General features: G+C 39.5%; 1 protein-coding gene and 1 long non-coding RNA gene across 7 annotated transcripts; one reads left to right on the top strand and one right to left on the bottom strand.

Moving 5' to 3' along the window:
- The first annotated feature begins 6 nt into the window (after positions 1 to 6).
- On the top strand, positions 7 to 3,306 carry LOC147754804 (uncharacterized). Its single transcript, XR_015330245.1, has 2 exons — positions 7 to 1,627; positions 2,070 to 3,306. It is a non-coding gene; the product is annotated as an uncharacterized LOC147754804 (long non-coding RNA).
- A 114-nt stretch (positions 3,307 to 3,420) lies between these two features.
- LOC111253205 (large neutral amino acids transporter small subunit 1-like) lies at positions 3,421 to 19,337 on the bottom strand. 6 transcript variants are annotated; one of them, XM_022812301.2, is made up of 9 exons: positions 18,314 to 19,288; positions 9,504 to 9,577; positions 8,925 to 9,082; positions 8,346 to 8,514; positions 7,615 to 7,718; positions 7,122 to 7,218; positions 4,856 to 5,005; positions 3,800 to 3,977; positions 3,421 to 3,548 (listed from the first exon to the last, which is right to left on the bottom strand). In XM_022812301.2, exons 1-9 carry the CDS (start codon positions 18,837 to 18,839, stop codon positions 3,490 to 3,492), a joined length of 1,515 nt encoding a protein of 504 aa, XP_022668036.1. In that variant the 5' UTR covers positions 18,840 to 19,288; the 3' UTR covers positions 3,421 to 3,489. The 6 variants fall into 6 exon arrangements, with proteins under 6 accessions (XP_022668036.1, XP_022668038.1, XP_022668040.1 ...); XM_022812303.2 differs by having other exon boundaries at positions 9,859 to 18,456; XM_022812305.2 differs by having other exon boundaries at positions 10,559 to 18,456.
- Between the last annotated feature and the right edge of the window lie 43 nt (positions 19,338 to 19,380).

Raw genomic sequence — 19,380 nt, 5'->3', positions numbered from 1 at the left:
TATATATGCCGTTTTACTGTCAGAATATGATGCGTACTTCGTGCTTAGTGGTGTGTGCATGTGTGTGTATGTATGTATATGTATGCTTAAAAACGGGCAAAGGATAGCGCATTACTATAGAAAGCAGTGGTTCAAATATTTATGAGGCTAATGTATACGAGGAATTATTCTTATATATGAAAATTCGAAGTTAGGAGAGAACTCGAACTGTAGTCGCCTCCCATATACGACGCCTTAAAATATTAATGATAAGTAGACCAGAACACTTAGGTAGTGGCTCTCACAAAATGATCGAACAAAACCATTATAAACAAATCCCACTGAGTTATACTATACATAAACATATATAAGCTTAGCTATGACGATGCATTTGAAATTGAGACTTTACGCACCTGGTTGTGCGATAAATAAAAATAAGCAATTAAAGGCCTAAATATTGTGATGCTTTTAGATACTTATAAGAATTCTATGTCACGTTTACTGAACTTTGTAAATTCTGTTACGTGCAGTGTGTGACCGATTATGGTATAGTTCAGGGACTTTTACTTTCGACGGGCTTGCCTGATATATAGGCGACTTCGTAACGAGTCTGAGAAGAAACATTGGTCAATACGAGCGGTGCATCACGCAGACATACTTTCATTACAAATTCTAATATTAAGCCCCGGGCCAATGCACACAGCAATTTCCGGTTTCAAATTGCAGCGCCTGAAGGTACTCTTTTCAAGGACCACCTAGTTACTTTTCCACTGATGTTCTGGGTTAATTTTTGCTCAGGATCTGACCGTATTGAATATAGAGCAATACATAATCAATTTCAGGTACATTTACTTAACAAAGACTACATTCAGCTTCTACTAAGATTCAAATTGTGTTGAGAAACAATGCAGAAATCTTGACTTGCTATTAAATATACGCAGTAATAATGCTAAGTAGGCAATTTTCGGTGCGGCCAAGTTTAATCACGGCAGTGTAACCATATAAATTGTTTACGGAAATTCTGTCGAAGTTGTAACTTGGTTACACGTTTAACAAATGAGCGTCTGAATTCGTTCCAAGTGTTACTGTCTAACTTTCACCTATCATTTCTTTTTTTCCATGATTCTCAATATACATTTTTAGGTACGAATCACTGGCAGGCATCTTTTACGCCACAGGGAATAATCAAAACTCGTCCACGGCAAACATATAATAAATATAAATGAAAGAAAAATAAAAACTTGTTATGTTGTAATAAAAACTTGTTAATGGACAAACAAAAAAAAATAGATAACAATTAACATAGCTTCTTCTTATCTTTGAATCTGCTCTTAATGATTTTCAGTGTTATACTTTAATGCTTAACAATGTAAATTACAATGCTAAGCGGTGCTGGTATTACTCTGGGTAACTTTACGGGACTATAATAAACGCCTATAAAATTCTATAAATAATGTTGGCTCCGTGTTATTACGTAAGTTTATTGCTTTCACAGTAAACATGCCAAGCCTGCTCTACTTTAGGAATCGGTCAGATTTGTGGCTGGCTGAAAATTTTATTTGTTATTAAAATCGCTGTTTCAGAGGAAAAATTAACTTACTTGGATTGGACAAGTTGGGTAGAGTGATGACAAAAACAAATACAAAAGGTATGTTTATCAATCAAAACTCCTAAAACCTTTGTGACGTTTGTTTTTAAAGGTTAATTAGATCGTATAGTTGTCAAGAACCTAGTTCGGCTCTAGCTACTTAAGCTCCTTGGGTATAATAGTCTATGAGAGTCTTGAGACCGATTCTCCGGAGCGAACATCTTTGCCCGTTCGCTGAGATTACTGCGTGTGTATGATAACGTAACCTTAAAAGTGGGGTACTTTGCAGCTAATAATACTAGTTGGATTCTTTTTTTAGGTTCACGCCTTAGCACGAATTCAGTCTTAAATACTGTCGAAAATAATTTAACTGTTATTGATGAAAGCTTAGCTATGTACTGGCATCGCGGTTGTTTATATACATACACATACATATACACGACTGCCAGGATGTAACTGACTGTTTTTGTGAAATTTTTGGGTGTTTATTACTAACCTTTAGGATCGCACGACCATCTCGGCTGTCTTTCGTATCGCAGATGTTAAGCATCGCAGCTATTCTCAGAAGACTTTGACAACGACTGGGAACACACGTGGGAGATGCTCATGCCTCTCACTTAGAAAAACGAAAATTGTTTTTCTCTATGCTAGACTGTTTTGTGCTGAATTGAATATATCTTTGGAGAACTATCTGCGTTTATGGATTACGAGTCAGAACTATATACTGTTTCCTACCACACGAAACGAAGGCTGCCGACCTCTATGTAAGAGTGCCTTGTGTAGTCGAATTCTCATATAATTTTTGACCGGCTGCGTTATCGGTTTATCTTTAACCGATAGCTTGGAAGCTTCAAAATGACGATCGATTTACAGGCTTATGCTGTGTGAAAATGCAAACCAAAACGATTGATGGGTTTTCAATTGAGTAGCTTTAAGGAGTTCGACGAGGACTACATTCCTGTATTTCTCATGCATCTCAATCACTAGGTACGCCCACGCTGTTTCGAAATGGGTAACTAGATTACGAGAATATACCGCGACATTTGCTGCTTACCAGGACTAACTGTAGGGAAATACTAACGATAATTAATAACTGGGCATGTGAGCGTAAAGTGCGCAGGGCAAACGGCAGACATTTTACTGTAGTTAGATCGCCTGACTGCGTATTCCTTGGTATAGGAATATTTCTAATTTCCTAAAAAGACTCTTATCACAGTTAAGGAAGACATGGGGCAAACTACATTTCATCTAATCACTGTAAGAACTGCATGAGAAGTCCTTAAGGTTACGGCAGACGTTACAAAGCGAAAGTGAGCAAAACGTAACTTTTGATGCCCCTGCAGGCAAAAAGTGAGCGAGAGTCGGTGAAAAGAAAATGTCGGTACCCATCACATTGCTGGTGTCGGCAATGAGGAGAGCGGTATGAAGCATTTCATTAAACCTCATTCAATTATTCACGCCTACGACGGATAGAAAATCATGTTCGTGAACGTACGACCCCAATAGGTACAACCCCAATAACGACCCTTATGCCATTTTCGTCAGCATCATAACGCTCTTCGATATTATACCGATATTATATATATACGATAACTAACTATCGATGTTTTAGAAACGTTCTAAACTAAAGACGATAAAGTTCACAAACGATGGTGAAAGAAATTCAAAATAAGATACATTTGTCGCGAAAAAATGTAAAAATATCGAAAAATAGAAATAAATTATTACGTTAATCAGTACTTTAGTAGTGTTGTTTTTTTATATCCGATGCCGTTATTATAGGAAAGAAGATCGCTGCGTCTAATTTTAAAAACACTTCTTGTGCTTCTGTATGGAAAAATTACACAACGACATAGTATTGTACAATCAGAAAATGTATTAAACTTTTGTTACATTACATTTAGACTGTACTAAGTCTAATACTAGTCACTTTTTTCAGGGACGGTGTTTAGGACCTTTTGGATGAGAGCCGTGGCCGATGCTGTAAGCGTTATTGCAGACATAATAAAAAAAAAGTCGAAAGCTACTAATTATACTTAGCGAGAGTAGGAATACATACAATTAATCAATCAGCGCATAAGAATTACAAGCTCATACATACATACATACACACAAATTCAGGAATCTAGAAGGGAATGACGTTCTTATTGGCTTAGTAGTTTTACAATATCCTCCGCTATTATATAGATCACAGATAGATAATGCTCCTTTTCGACCGAGGGACATACTTACAGATAGCGTTTCTATAACTTTTTGGCTTATTTCGCCAAAAAACGGTGGTATAAAATACTGGTAGTCCTGAAAGGGTCATTGCCAACCCGATGAGTGCCTCACTGGGCTGAGAGAAGAATGGCAATACCACTAGGAAGATCGAGATCAAGAAGAAAATAACAGGTAAGATCAGGTTCACCTAGAACGAGGAACGAAATCATCACATGATTATAACCATAGATATGTTTTTTCAAAAGTCGAGTCTTGGCCAACAAAAAATATATTTTTTTCGCCCCAAAACTGGACTTTTTGCATCTTTCTTATCCTTATGAAATATCCTATGAAATAGAAAAATTAAAAAAAAATCACTTAAAAGCTAAAAAACGACTGTAGCTCTACTAAACCGCTCATAAAAATTTGGGCTTTTGAGGTTATTCACGGCCTATTAAATATCGAATATTGTATACTGTCTTAACAATAGGCATACCTGAAAGAATATTGCTAACAGAATCGGTTTTTTTTTATTGATCTCAAGAACGACGGGTTTTATGAGTATGAAATGGAAATGGTGACAAAGACTGAACATTTGAAAAATATCAAGTGTAAAAGTAAAAAAAAAAACGATATATACTTTTTATACGTGCTTTAGATGCCTTCAGCATGGGACGAGCTATCGAGTGGGCCTACAGTGAGTATTTGATGGTGAATAGAGTCGAGCTCACGGTAGTGGAAAAATCAAAATTAATTTAAGGAAAAATGCGCGAACATTTTTTTAGCTCAATACTAAATGGCTTATCGAATTTGATATTATCGTAGACACTAGCTTCGGTGCTAGACGCGGTTCGAAGGAACGCCTCGACTTCACTTGTAGATTTTAGGACTTGGCACGGAAAAAAAACCGACTGACCCGAAGCTATATATGGAAAAAATATTGCGGAACTTATAATATGCAACTCGAACATCTACATCATAGTCATTCATAATCACGGTAGACCCAAATTATTTCATTTTTATGGCAATCAATTGGCAAAATAGACTGACGCAACGACAGCTGGGGCAATTTTAGAAGCTTCTTACCTTGATTGGCCGCTCGAGCTTCGGCTCTTTGTAGCGGAGCCAAAGCAGTCCACCAACCGAAAGCATAATAAATAACGCTTCACTGAACGCCGTGTAGTTAATCAACACAAATACGTCTGTATTACCCAGGTAGACCAAAGAAAGTAAGCACTATAAGGAACAAAGGGAAAGGTACCATTACCGAAGAGTGGCAATGCGTTTACGTAAAGATAAATAACACTTTCTGTTGTAATAGGCGTCAAAACATGTTTTGCAAAGTACAAATTCAATATTATCTAAAGGCGTATGCTGTTAAACAGCCTTGTATCTAAACCTGGTGTCTCGATTGTTTTCGAAAATCTTCATTAAAGACAGAAAAACGGCATCGATCGATCTTGACAAGCGGGTACTTCTGTCAAGATTGCACCTGCCCATCGTAACATAGTTAAGACAAGAAACGGTTAGTCGTTGGGCCGAGACCAGATCATATTTGTTAGACTATTGGAGCTAGTAACTAACTTTTTAGGAATAGAAAGAGCTTCGAACTTCATTTGATCACCACCTAATTATAAGAATGTGCCTTTTGACCTAACCTACCTAACAAGAATCATACGCACCACCTCAAGAACGTCTAAAAAGATACCACGAATTACCTAGGTCAAGCAAATGTTCATACTTGTCAATTCTGCACTGACTTTTTTGTGCTTAGCGTATTGCTGCACCATTGCAAATGGCTAAATCCATTTCGTCCCGGAAAAAGATTCCATCTACTACTTCGAGCGCATACAAAAACTTTGCGTCGCGCCATTCAATGAGCCCTTGGATCTATAAAGTACGCGCTTCCAGTTGTCGGCAACCGCAAGCAAGCATTGCCTATTGCGATACGGCAGTAACTGTTTGAAAATAGGTTCATACCATTTACACACAGAACGGATGAACGGATCTATCTCAAATTTTCAAATAAAGCATTTCTGCGATACGCATGGATGCATCATTATCCACGGCGAAATTGACAGTCTATATACTGTTACACATGCATGGGTTGACCTTGTGGTAAGCTTGACACTATCAGCTATTCATCTCAAGCCTCATCTCGAGGATTCATCTAAGCAAAGTGTTGTGACGTTTGAATGGCGTCTCTCTATTGTATGGCGGCGGGAGACACTGGAGGCAGTCACACGTCGTGTTTGCACAAGGGCGACCCATGAGATTTCTCCCTTCATAGCTACCTCTGTTATGATGCTTTTGAGGTACAAAGATTAGGTACGCAAAATAGCTCGGCCCAGGAAAACCCCTCAGAGGTTTTGCTTTCATCGTACAGCACATACGACGAGGACCCTTGACACTAACGATAGAAAAGTAAAGGGCTTTCCCAAATTCCAGCGGCAAAAATACGTCAGGGCCCGTTTAGACTTTGTGTGTTCGCTCAGTGTCGCATAAAACGATGGCCATTCATAGATACAGGTTGATAGACGTAGAAGACTTTCATCGTAATATACGGTCTGGGAGAAAGTGGCGGGCAAGTGTTTTACCATGCATTTCCAGAATGGTACCGCGTTGTATGATTAATATTGTACCAACCCTCTAGAATAAAATAAAGCAGATGTTCACTCAAGCACAGCCTGACACAGTTACTTTCGTTGACAAAACTCGCTCACGTGTGTAGATCACAACTAGACTTTTTGACGCCCGTAGATGACATGACGCATAATTTCCAGCAGGTCTCAGTGAATCGATTGGGCAACTCGATAGTGGCTATCAAAAACCTAGTATTTAGCGTTAAAAAAAAAACTGAAAATTGCCCCAACTCTGTGACTCGGGGGGCAAATTTCCAAATATCATGTATATGCGTACTATATTATAATTTCAACCTTTTATACAGTATGTATGTAGTGTATGCCTTCGTTAAAGTAGGGTCGGCTCTAGCAGTACTGTTTGGCGAGAGTCAAGATTACACCGAAGAAAATGGGTCGAAAATATGATTCTTATGTTGGATGCGAACAGACTTTTATACATTGCGTTTGTTGCATCTCTTTCGTTTAATACATGCATCACCTGATCGTGCAGCGTTATCGCTGTTATTATTATCGTATTTTTCAATTTTTTTTTTTCACAATTACCACACATTTAGTAAACTTACAGGACTATCAGAGCTACCCTTGGCATTGACATCATGTAAAGGGCGACCAGGAGCATCAGTCTACATAAAACTCCTCATCTGATCTGCTGCGTAACTGATGAATGCAGATTTAAGTTCATCAGGCTAAAAAATATCGGATTAACTAACCAGAAAGATGAGCGATGGCGCAGGGGTACAACAGCTAACATTGATCATCGAGATAAACTCCGGTAAATGCCCTTGACGTGCTCCGACAAAGAATAGCCTACAAACACGTATTGCTTTCTATAAGTGAGAATATTAGAAAATGATAAACGTTGACTGACACTTACTACCATACTGAACCTAACTGTAGGGCTAAAAACCACATATGGACGCCGTACAATTAAAACAATGCTGTCCCATGTTTTCAATAATATGTAGTAATAGCTATTAGGCAAATTGTGTGTTAGACAGTATATTTTGAGCATTACAAATATACTTACATGACTCCATATAAAATAGTCGAAAGGTAACCTGAATATCTTCCTATGGATGATATTACTTAATAGAAATAAGACGTCGATAATGATGATAGTAATACATTATATTCACTTTTCGAGCGTATACTTCATTATAAAAACATGTCACTGGCTTTAAAAAAGTACAAAATCAGACTGACCTAGAACTGGCAAAGATACCGCCGTTGAGACCCCCGAACGTCGAAAGAGCAACGGCAACAGGGATGATCCAAGCAAATGACCCTAAAGTCCGTTCGCCAAACGTCTATCGAAAATGTTAAGCCATACGAAGAGAATTTACGTAAACGCCGATCACAGGTAGAGACTTCTATGTATAGGTTTCGTTTATAAACGGGAACGATTTTATCTTCGTACTAGCTATCTTATAGTGTTATCCATATAGATATAATGAAGACGCAGCTTTTCCTGGTTCCGTTTCTCATTAACGGTTTTGATAGTAGAAATAAATTTGGGCCCAACATTTATAGAAGCCCCGTCCAGGAAGGATCATGTCATTACCGAGGAGTACCGGCTCGACTAAAAGCATTTGTCCACTACAGATTGCAATCGGCGACGGTACTTAACGATAAATGAACAGCCCGAATAGGGATAAGTGTTCCACTTCTATACAAACAGACCCGAAAAAACATTTTTTTCTTTTGGAAAGAAACGCTTCGAAATTTCGGGCCAGTTCGCCACCTAAAGATGGATGTTTATAGAATGGATATCATCTATGAGTACATAATGAAAGGGAAGAAGCTATATTTATAAAACATCTTCTATTGTACCCTATCATAAAGCATCATAAATGTTACAAATTACGTTTCCGTATGATACACTCATTTTATATCCTGTACATTGTTATCTCTAGAACGTCCGACGTCCTATTTACCACAGCGACGGCGCTTGCAGATCGAATCTCATTCGTGGTCAAAACGATGAAATAGGCGACGTTTGCAAGAAGGTAGACCAATGTCACTATGGGAAGCGAAATATAGATGCCGTAAGGTAAATTTCGAAACGGGTTCTTTAATTCCTCTGTAACGAAGTTCAGATAATTCCTGCAAATCGGCGTAAAATGAATAACAATCTATCGAACAAACAGGCTAATTACTCGTATAGACACACAAAAGCTCAGTAGGTTCAGCGACTCTTGCTCGAACGAGCTTCTGAAAAATGTATAATACGACGAATGTAATAGAAATACGAAACAAAAAATACTCTGCGAAAGATTATCAACAATAAACACAACAAATCATGAGTGAATTTACAAAAAAGGCTTCCAGTTAGAAGTAACGTTACTATCCAGTACTATAATCACATACTATTTCTCATGTAAACCTAGCTCTGTACCGTCCTGTGTATATATACTAAAGGAAAAATTCATAGTTTATACAAGCAATCATTTCATAGTCAGCTACGAAATATCAGGTAGAGCGTGTCAGACAACCGTACCAGTTGCGGAACGTACCAACCAGCATACGAGAAGAGACCGGAGTAGAAGGCAAGACAAACGCTTCCTGGGCTATATACTGTCCCCTCCCATAGACGATCAGTGAGATTGACAGTGTTGCCTAAAAAAATCATCTCGTAGCCGCCGATAGCGATAATAAGGCAGAGCGCCAGAATCTAACGTAGATTGACGCACACAAAGATCAACAAAGTCGCTAGTCAACAGCATGATCGCAGAAATATCAAGCCAAGTGTCAATATATGGCTACAGGTCTTGAGATGCAATAACATATACAAAGACCAATGAAAGACAGACGAAGACCACCTGATACTATTGCCAAAAAATTTCCGTTTCGGTGTTCAAAGTATACAGAGCGCAATTTCACTTAAAGACAATATAAATGTAAATGCTAGGTTATGACGTAGTATTTATGGCTAGCTAAAGAGAATTAAAAGAACATTTAGGGGGCACAAAAAGATACAATTTAATTATAACAAAATTACTACGCTAAATAGTTAGTATAAGGAGATAATCAACATCCTTATCATGCTTAAATTAACCTCCAGTTGCGCATACAAGCATTTCGTATTCATTTACCTTGGCGAACATAAGGGAATCTTGCACAGCCATAGCCAATTTTACATTGTAGCAATTGATGAATGTCAGTAAACCTGGAACCGGCAACAAGTTATTATATGCTAGATTAAGTTCTCAGACTTCGAAATGTGTTTTAATTTAAAGAAGTATTTGATTTTCATTTTATGAACTTCAAACGAAATTCGAAGAAAGCTATCTCGGAGCGAAGTATTGCTTCCAAGCTAAGCAGCTGCCATGCGTACGGTGCACACTGCGACTCTGTGATACATTTTGCAGCGAAGGGGTAAAAAAAAGTCTCGAAAAAAAAGGCTAAAAATGAATATAGATATTTTGGGCATATTCGTATTTAAGGTACCGTTTCGTCTGCGGAGGTTTTTTACGACAGTTTATAGAATTCGAAGCACAGCTGCGTGAGTTCCTACGGGCTTCGTTTAAGCAGCTTTCTGAGAAATTTTCTTTCATCTGTGTGTTGCTAAGTGCACGTTACCAACTAAATAAGTATCTAGAGAAAAGTGTTTATAGAACGTTGTTTTTAATCGGACGCTAAACGCTGAACTGATTTGGCGAAGAACTCTAAAACGAATGCGTGAGACACGCCTTGTTTTTTCCATTGTACAGGTAACGTAAGCAATAGACTTTGGTTCGTTCGGTCGCTTAGTCACGCTGATATCACGTTTCTATTGTAATTGATTATAGGAAACCCGTGCTTTAGTTGAGATTATAGTAATACTATACGTCCATTTTAGTCTGCACACTTGACACCGCTAGCCTTTTCTAGGGACTCCTGGGCAGATTATTTGATACATCCTCTGGTTAAGCGAGACTCCATCTTTGATTCGTACAACTTCTCGTTAACAACTGATCTAGCCGATGTCAACTTAAACCAATTGTATCTCTGCTCGTCAGATATTTCCATTTGATTTTCTTCTAGTACGATTTTCTGTGTAATTTATCCCAAGTATTCATAGCCAAAGAAATCTTGTACTCGCCAACTGTGCTATTTCATCCCCGTACAACGTATCTATATACAGTAATTTCGCAGCGGGCTAACAAACCAATATGGTCAAGCGACGGACGCACAGCAGATGCGGGGGCATCACCGTAATAGCTTTGGCACTTGATTGGAGACAACGTAATGGTGGCCCTCCAGTAGCACACCAATACTGACGACCCGTTGCTGATGACCCGTTTCAGCCGGTGAAAGCTGTCTAGCCACTGGCAGCGGCGCAGTCGCGGGCGAGAGATAATGCACTGACCCGCCAAAAACGACAAAGACTATAAAAATTACTGAATTATTTAGCGTTTCGTTTTTGTTTTTTGTACGCACCCCGAACAAACGATAAAAGACAAACGAGTCGTCGAGATATATTGCAGCTTAAATAATGAACTGTTGTATTTAAGTGGGATTAGTACGTTTTAGTGGAATACTTTTTTCAAGATGAATAATACAGGCTTATTTGATGGTCGCTCACTATGGACTCAGACGTGGAGGCCGTGAAAAGATTCTCCTAGTCGTTCAGCGTATATTGTTAATCGGTGGTAGAGAATCTCTGTGACGCTTTTAATGACGTGTTTGAAAAAGCTAGATTACACAATATCTACTAGCCCGACCAATTTGGCCTTGTATTGGGTAGATACAACTGTAGGGGGGCATGCCACGAATAAATCATTTCGCCAACACCGAAATTTTATAACGAAAATCTAACCCAAATAACTTTCTGAGACTGCTATGCTGAGCTACGTAATCGTATGAAAGAGAGATATACTAACTGAGATAATGCTATAGTCGATCTCCTTAATAGTTTCGATTGTGGAATGATCGGTAGACTATTGCTCGGTACTTACGAATGGGAACCTGGGTCCTAAGCGGAACTAGCCTGGGCGATTGCACCACTCACCTTGGAGGTATTATAGGTGACGTAGTGGTGCATTGAGAACCGATCCAAAGAATTATGGGTAAGTTATTTGTCGAATCCACCCATAAAATAACACTGCCGAATTTTACTAGGTGATATTTGCGCAGTTTACCCCAACTGAAGACTCGCCGAAGCCTGAGGTGACGAATAAATGCTTGCAAGAGAACGACGGTTCTAAGTACTTTGAATTCAGTGAAACGCACCTATGAAAGTGTATCTTCAAATGCTGTCTCAACCGCTGGATTTACTGACTTCTTATAAATATACATTTTATATATGAATTGTACAGGCCGAAGGCCTGTATACCTTATATTTTTCTAATTGTATTTAAAAGATATTGCCTGAACGACTTCAACGTATCTGCGAAATATATAATTCAGCGAAACTGAACAATTACCGTGGCCCCACGGCCAGAGGGTAGTTTACTAACACTTGCGATCGGTTACCCGTTTAGAATCGATCGCAATCTTAATATAATACCAGCTTGCACGACCTGCTGAGAGCAACCGCTCTCAGTTATGGCCTATTGATTTCGATATTTGTCTTTGCTACGTACTATGAGTGCCAGACGATCTCCTAAGAACCGCCAACGGAAACGAACGAAAGAAAAACTGTCAATACGTTTATTCCACTCGTTGAGCCAACAAGACCGGTTGCTTACTCCAAGGTTGTTATTGGTTCACCTCGCCGATTCAGTACTTTTTAAGCACCCAAGTCAAGAGCGAACTCTTATGATTAAGGACCTAAGGCGCAGCGTGAGGTCGATCAACGCAATACGCAAACCTACCCGTACGAAAATGATTCGACTGTTTGCTACACGGGCCGATCTAAATATAGCTACTGTATAACGCAAAGTTTATCTGATAGTGAAAAAAAAAATAATATGCAGATTCCTATTGTAATCCGAGTTCCGAGTTCCGAGTTCCCTTTATTTCTTACATTGTACATATACTGATTATTGTAGTGACCATTTACCAAGCGGGGATGTCTCCTTTTTCTTTATTCATTGGCTTCAAATCCAGCCTCCAACCCCAAATGAAGTGCACACACTGAGGCTGTGGACGAGATGAACTTTGCATTATACAGAAAAAAAAATCTTCGCAGTATAGCGGCATAGAGCCCACTTTAGCATGCACAGCCTGTGCAATTACGTTAACTAGCTAATATCGCTGATAAACCTATATATTTATTAATTTCTAATTTCTTATCACTTTATCTTAACAGTAAAGGCCATAAGGTCTTAGATAATACCGCCATTAAATAGTGCACGTACGTTCGCTAATGATATATTTACGCAGGTGTTGATAAGTGAAGATTTAAGCTAAACATTATAACGTCACACCTAGACTGTATAAGTGAGCCTGACACACCGCAAACTTGAAAGGTAGCTTTGAAAGTTAAATTTATACTACTCAATTGAGACCTTAAAAACATTTAGAGCTTATTTCTACATTTTGAGGGTATTTGCAAAGATCTTCCGTAACATCCTGCGTGGTTGAATTCTTAAATACGATTGAAGAACGACCGATGTTAGATATTCAAAAAGGAAATCTACAGCGAAGCTTATTTGGGCGTCATTCGTAAACGTCGTTAAAGCGTACGATGGGTTTTTAAGCTTAAACCTTTGGAAACCCCGTCAGCATTTTTAACCAGTTTATCGGCTTATTCACGCAGCATTTAAGGATGTCGAGATATCGTCCTAAATTTAAAGAATAACATTTTACCATTAAGATTGATGAGCGAGTTTGGTAGAAGTCGCACCCCATCAGCTATCCTTCCCCTCTACTTTATATTCGACACTAACAACAAGGACAATACACTCATACATGTGCTACTTAATTGCTGGATGAACCATAGCGAGAGGAGCAAAAGTACTTTTGTTAATTAATTAACGGTTAGAATATCATAGACACAGACGTGGAAAGAACATCTCGAAGCACACCCACAAACGACAAAAGCTGTAAACAATCATTTGGCCATGTCCGGTGAATCGCAAATATCGACAAGCACCGCTAAAATATAGTTGGCAAAATCTAGGCTCTATCTGGCATTGTGCACAGGCCGCGTGACCAACAAGGGCACCCACAGGTAGAGAAAGCCAAGCAATGGCCCATAGATTTGGCTGATAAAGACATAGTCGCCTCCGGATTTCGGGGTTACAATTCAACATAGCACATTGCTCTGACCAACGAGAGTAACCCACATGACGGCCACACGATAATTGACATTTCTGAGGAGCTAAGATATCGCATAACTCCAGTGGGTGACACAAAGATTCCTGCACCTATAATAACCCCCACAATGATTCCGACGGCGTCGAGAAGACCCAGCTCACGTTTCAGCTCAACATCATGCCCCACTAATTTTCGATTTGTTTCTTTATCCATTTTCAGTACAAACCATGCTAAAGGTCGTCGATGTTGCCCTTTGTCATCCGCTTTGTCGCCTTGTTCTCTGAGCAGTTGCTTCCCCAAAACGGGCTAGATCTATTACATGTCCACAAAAGTCAGTACAAGCTCAGAGAAATACGAGATAAACACATAACAGACTCTATATTTCGGCTCTTGTAGGTGCAGCTCCAAGTATTTTTCGTTATGCTTAGATGCTTCTATCAGAAAGAAAATTAGGTAATTTCTTTAATGGAAAACAACAGTAGCTAATAGTTACATAAAAATTATACTTTCCTCTTACTCCCAAATTGCTTTGTATAATCTGGTTTATTCTATCATTCCCACCTGTTAGAACACAACTGACTATAATCACCTTGCAGCAGGTGCCAATATTATAAGAGAATAAAGTATGGAGCTCCCCAAACCTCTTCATTTGAACGCGCGCACCTGGACCAAATCGCTTAAATATATTTGCACTGTACTCGCACCGCACCGAAAAGTGGTTCTCCTTGGATTTTTAAGATGGGGAGCATAATACCTGAAGAGGACTTACATTAGGAGATGATTAACACTATCTGGAGTAGCGCGAATGAGCTATCTACACCGGCGAAGCGTCGAAGCACTGTCAGCACTAATACTGAAATTATTACCTCTGAAGAAGTAGTTACAGTGTGTAGATTCTACAGTAGATGGGAGGCTGCGATAGATTTTGATATGGATCTTGGATATGCACGAAGTTGCTAGAAACCTTTGATAAAAGTTTCGCTGACGACATGTTAACTCGAAGAAGACGGATAGTGCGGATTAGGTGGGCAAATAAAAAGATGGGTAGTAAAGGAAGCCTGCGAATAGTAGAAAACAGGGGCATCGGTGCCCTAGTGCGAACGGCACAGCGCTTCCCCACAACACTGCCGCTGACGGGAACGCCGCACTGTGGGGTAATGGAAGAACTATTCCGGTATAGATTGAGTATTCGAGCTCAAAAAGAAACCAGACTAGACTCGATTACTGTAGCGCACGGGCACGCGGTGTCTGGCTATTGAATAAACGCTTCTCTTGGTCTATGGTCCAAACGTATAGCATCATCATAATAATGACGGCTCCGCTTTTCAAACGAGAGCCATCATATATTATACTGAGGTGGGTAGCTGACATCGATTGAGGTCGAATAGCGCACGTTTCATCCAGCTATAGTGTCTAATGGAAGTTGACGTTTCATGAACGCTAAACAAAAATGTAGGTGTGTCTTCCGTGAAAATACATAAAGAGTGCATCTCGATTCGAGCAGGTTAGACAAAAAATTATTTTGAAGAGAATTAGCCGTACGTGAACGGAAATTTTATGGATTCGCTCGATACTTGAAAACCAATAGTATAGAGACTTCCTGTTCTGTACATTAAGATAAAGTTTTACTAAGTTAAATGCAAAATAACAATCTTGAACTCACATGTTTGGGGATATGATAGAATTCCTAGATAAGTATAGAGAGGCTCTAGGTACATGCTAAGGAACAGTAAACATGGCACCTTAAAATTTAGGTTTGTTTCACCCTGAGATCTTTAAGCTTATTCGCTTACATCATACCTAATATAGGACGAACTTGCGTCATTGTTACCGAATCACGCAGGCACACATAGGCCGAAATCAACTGAAGCCATTTCAAATGTGCTTCTGCATATCTGAGAGGAAACATCGCAAGAAATAGTCACATAGATAATACTATGTACAGAGTTATCGGCCGAAATGTGTTATTCTTTGGCGCCATGACGGCGAGCCCAATTAACCAAGACGAACAAAATGGCCGCTTCTAACATACAAGACCTCGCCATCAAAAGGCGCTTTACCCTATGTGTCTTAGGATCACTGTGTAATTGACGATAGTGTAAGGTACATATATAGTAACATGAAAAACGATACGTACAACCTTTATCTGTCACTTGTGAATACGAATGATCGAGAAAAGTGGACCAACTTTTAAGCGCCTTCTGAAGTGTTTGCTTATAACGAGCTCTTAGCGAGTCGTTGCTCAAAAAGCCTACTGGGATCAATTTTCTCTTTTATTGTATTCAGTACCCATAGACCCAATAACAGCTTTTCTAACAATTCACCTAAAAGAATAGTTATCGAAGGCCCTTTTTTGAAAAAAAACTCGTTGTGCTAGGGTGTATCGAGTTTAAATTGACGTCAGCAGTACAATACAATGTGTCCTTTACTAAAGGGGTTTAAAAAGTAATTATATATATATAAGTATAATGGTATAAAGTAGATTTCTTGTGGACTAATGCTGTGACAGATTATTGTTAATGCCGAGAGTGGCTAGTCCCTCTCTTTTTTTTATACATGATAAAGGCATCTTCAAATGGAAGCTTGAGATCTTGACAAAGTAGAATGTACAGAAGAGAATCCAGACAAAAGCCCAGCTGGCTTCCGAACAAAGCCTTTCCAAAGGCTGGTAGGGAGTATCCTATATTCACTCTAAATGAACGGTCCGTAACACAGCCGCAATGCCAGTTTATTATTAGGAGATTCATACCATGAATTCGGCAAATACCTTGGCCAGCTCCTTAAAGTTGATTGGGCGTAGGCTGTGAGGGGATCTGGCCCAAGTCTCTGTTGAGACCGTCAAGTTTTTTGAACATCCGTTTAGGAACAAAGTCAATGTCAATGAGGCATGTAAAGACCTGGTAATGAAGTCAGTCCCATTTGAAACAGAATTCTGCAGACGATCAGTCGCCAGTGAGCCGTTGGTAACGAGTTAAACAATCCCACTGCACATATGTGGCAGTTCTACTACATAGAACAACATAGCTTTTGAATCTTCTATATCGGGCCTTATCACGATGAGACGTCATGAACCGGTTGTCATACTTTACAATTCTTTCGAACGCCTTGCATAATAGGTATCTACTGAGTATTAGAGGCTTAGCGGAGCAATAACCCACTTCGTGTGGGCCGTCCACGGTGATCTGTAATTAGCTGCAAGATTCCGTCGGGATCAGGATATAGGTGCGCGATCGATTTTGAAAATTTCGGCCAAGTTATTCAAAATGACGGGAGAGAACGTAGTCGAAACTAAACACACTACTTCCTTCCAGTTTGTGAATATTAAGTCAAAATTCTAGTAGTCCTCATAACGCTGCTAAACAATATAATTTAATAAGTAAACATTTAAAAAATAATAATAGCTCTTTTGGCATTTCCGTCCGATAGACTTAAATCGCCAGCAAGAACCACAACAATCCTTGCCTAACATAGCCCGTCTACAAACCCAGAAAATTATTCCATACGATAAATTGATATAGGCGATCGGACCGACAGGTGAGAAATAGGCACACGTCAGCCTAATTTGCTTGATTATGTCATAAAACTATCAATGACACCTGTTTCAACCATCATATTAGTGAGATTAGTTTCACAAATGGTAATATAGTTACCCCCCGAGGTGCATACATCTCCGCCTTCGTTATTGGACCGCTTTTTTTCTTTCTTATAAATGCCGCCAGACGACAACTCGGGTAATGATACTTTGCTATCAGTGGGACCTGGGCTATACTAAGCTTTTCAATAAGGCAGGAAAAGTGCATTGCATCTTTAAAAAGAGTTGCCACTTTAACAGTCAGGTACTGAGAGGGATGCATTTACGACAAGTGACTTGGCGCAGTGTATGTAGGCTGGTGTAGTTTTAGAATTTTTATGGTCGTGGTCCCTACATTCGTAAATACGTTAACGGTAGCTTAAGCAAAAACTACTGTTCCAGATCTAACTGGAACACCTTTCAGAAAGTAACAATTTTGCTATTTTTAATTTAGGATTAGTGAATCTGTTGAATTCTAGACATATAATTGTACGTGCACGGGTTGCTTGATACGCGGTTAAGAAGCCTGGCAGAATAAATCGGAACTATATTTTTCAAATGGATTATTATCTGTGTTTGACATCTTTTACTTTCAAATGTTCCATGCTTCTGATAATAATGATCCTTATTATTTTATCAGCATTAATGCAAAAACTCAACTTCGCATACTGCGAAGTCTCCTTCGGTGTTGCGGTGACCTACGCTATTTACAACTTAATGTTTCAGTTTCGTAAAATTAGTAATAATTTTATATGACTGTAAACTCACAATGCCACACTACTGTCGGTATTGGTGTTCGAGTCACTTGCGTGACTCCCGTCTTGCCTTGCCGTATTTTACATTGAACTATAATATAGGTACTACGTAGTAGATACAGCAGTATATAGTTATATTCTTGTTTTTACGTCTGGTGCTTAAGCCGTTACCTATCACTCCAGACAAGCCTTGCTGAAGTTAACTGGATTTTTCTAAAGAGCTATAGTTAATATATGCATGAGAAACCGCCACGGGATGGGACAAATCAAAACGGCACTGCGACAGAAGATTACCACTCAAATTAAATTTCGGAATTTGCCTTTGTTTATTTGTCAGATCACTTTGTTTTAATAATGATTTGAGAAAAGTTTGGTTGTATCTTATTAAACTTACACAGCACAAGAGCGGCAACGAGTCGAACCGCATTTTCCGGCACGTTCAGTTGCTCGCAGTCGCTTCCCGCTAGAAAAGTTATGACTGGTTGGAGGATGTATTGTGCAAAAGTAATTCCTCCGATAGCGTTCGACATAGGATAGACTACGACCAAGCAGATCCAAAGGTACAGGAAGGCGGGCAGCTCACCAAACATATAAAGAATGTAAGCATAGTCAGCTCCTGATTTAGGTATGGCTGTGCCCAGCTCAGCATAGCACAGAGCTCCAATAGTGCAAATGGCTCCCGTTAAAAGCCACACAAGCAGGCTGAGGCCCGGCGAGCCAGCGTACCGTACCACACCGGTTGGTGAGACGAAAATGCCCGATCCAATAATGCCACCGATTATCAAGCTCGCGCCGGACAATAGCCCTACCTGAGGCTTAAGCGTCGTTCCACCTTGCGGATCAACCGTTTTCAACATTTTCGTTTTATATGAACGCAAGGGTATAGTTTCTGCGACATGATTCTGATGTGTCGCACTCATCTCATATAACACAGTAAAAATGAAACTCGACCAACGGAAGTTATTCGGTGCTGTTCGATTAGATTCAAACTCAGTCCTAATCTCGGTCTGGTTCGCAAATAGAAGCTATCACAAACACGAACACTGTTTCCTCTCGAAACCTTTTGATTTTGCTACTTCTTCCTTTTTTTTTTACTCTTTTAATTTTTAACTCTAGTTAGTGATCAACGGCAAAGGTTTGCGCAGAATACTTATCTACAGAACGCCATAGCCGAGGAACTTCTCGGTACGTGCTGGGCGAATCGCTTCGTGCCGTCCAGTTGAGAACAGTATCCAATTTTCGCTCTCCAGAAGGATTCACTGACAGTCACTGGCATTGGCCTGACTGCTGAATGTTATTTATAACATGAACAGCACAGTGGACCTATGGACGATCAAAGATAGGGGCAGTTATAAAAGTGTCATTAAGGAAGTCATTCATGTAGTTAGTGCAGTTCGTGCAACCTTAGAGCACAACCTAGCCCAGGGAGCGTATCCCTAGGCTAGGTTGTTGTATTCAAAA

This window comes from Varroa destructor, unplaced genomic scaffold, assembly GCF_002443255.2.
Source record: "Varroa destructor unplaced genomic scaffold, Vdes_3.0 BEIS01000006.1, whole genome shotgun sequence".
Classification (NCBI taxonomy): Eukaryota; Metazoa; Arthropoda; class Arachnida; order Mesostigmata; family Varroidae; genus Varroa; species Varroa destructor.
The sequence above is the reverse complement of the archived record's forward strand: the minus strand, read 5'-3'. Positions and strand labels throughout refer to the sequence as shown.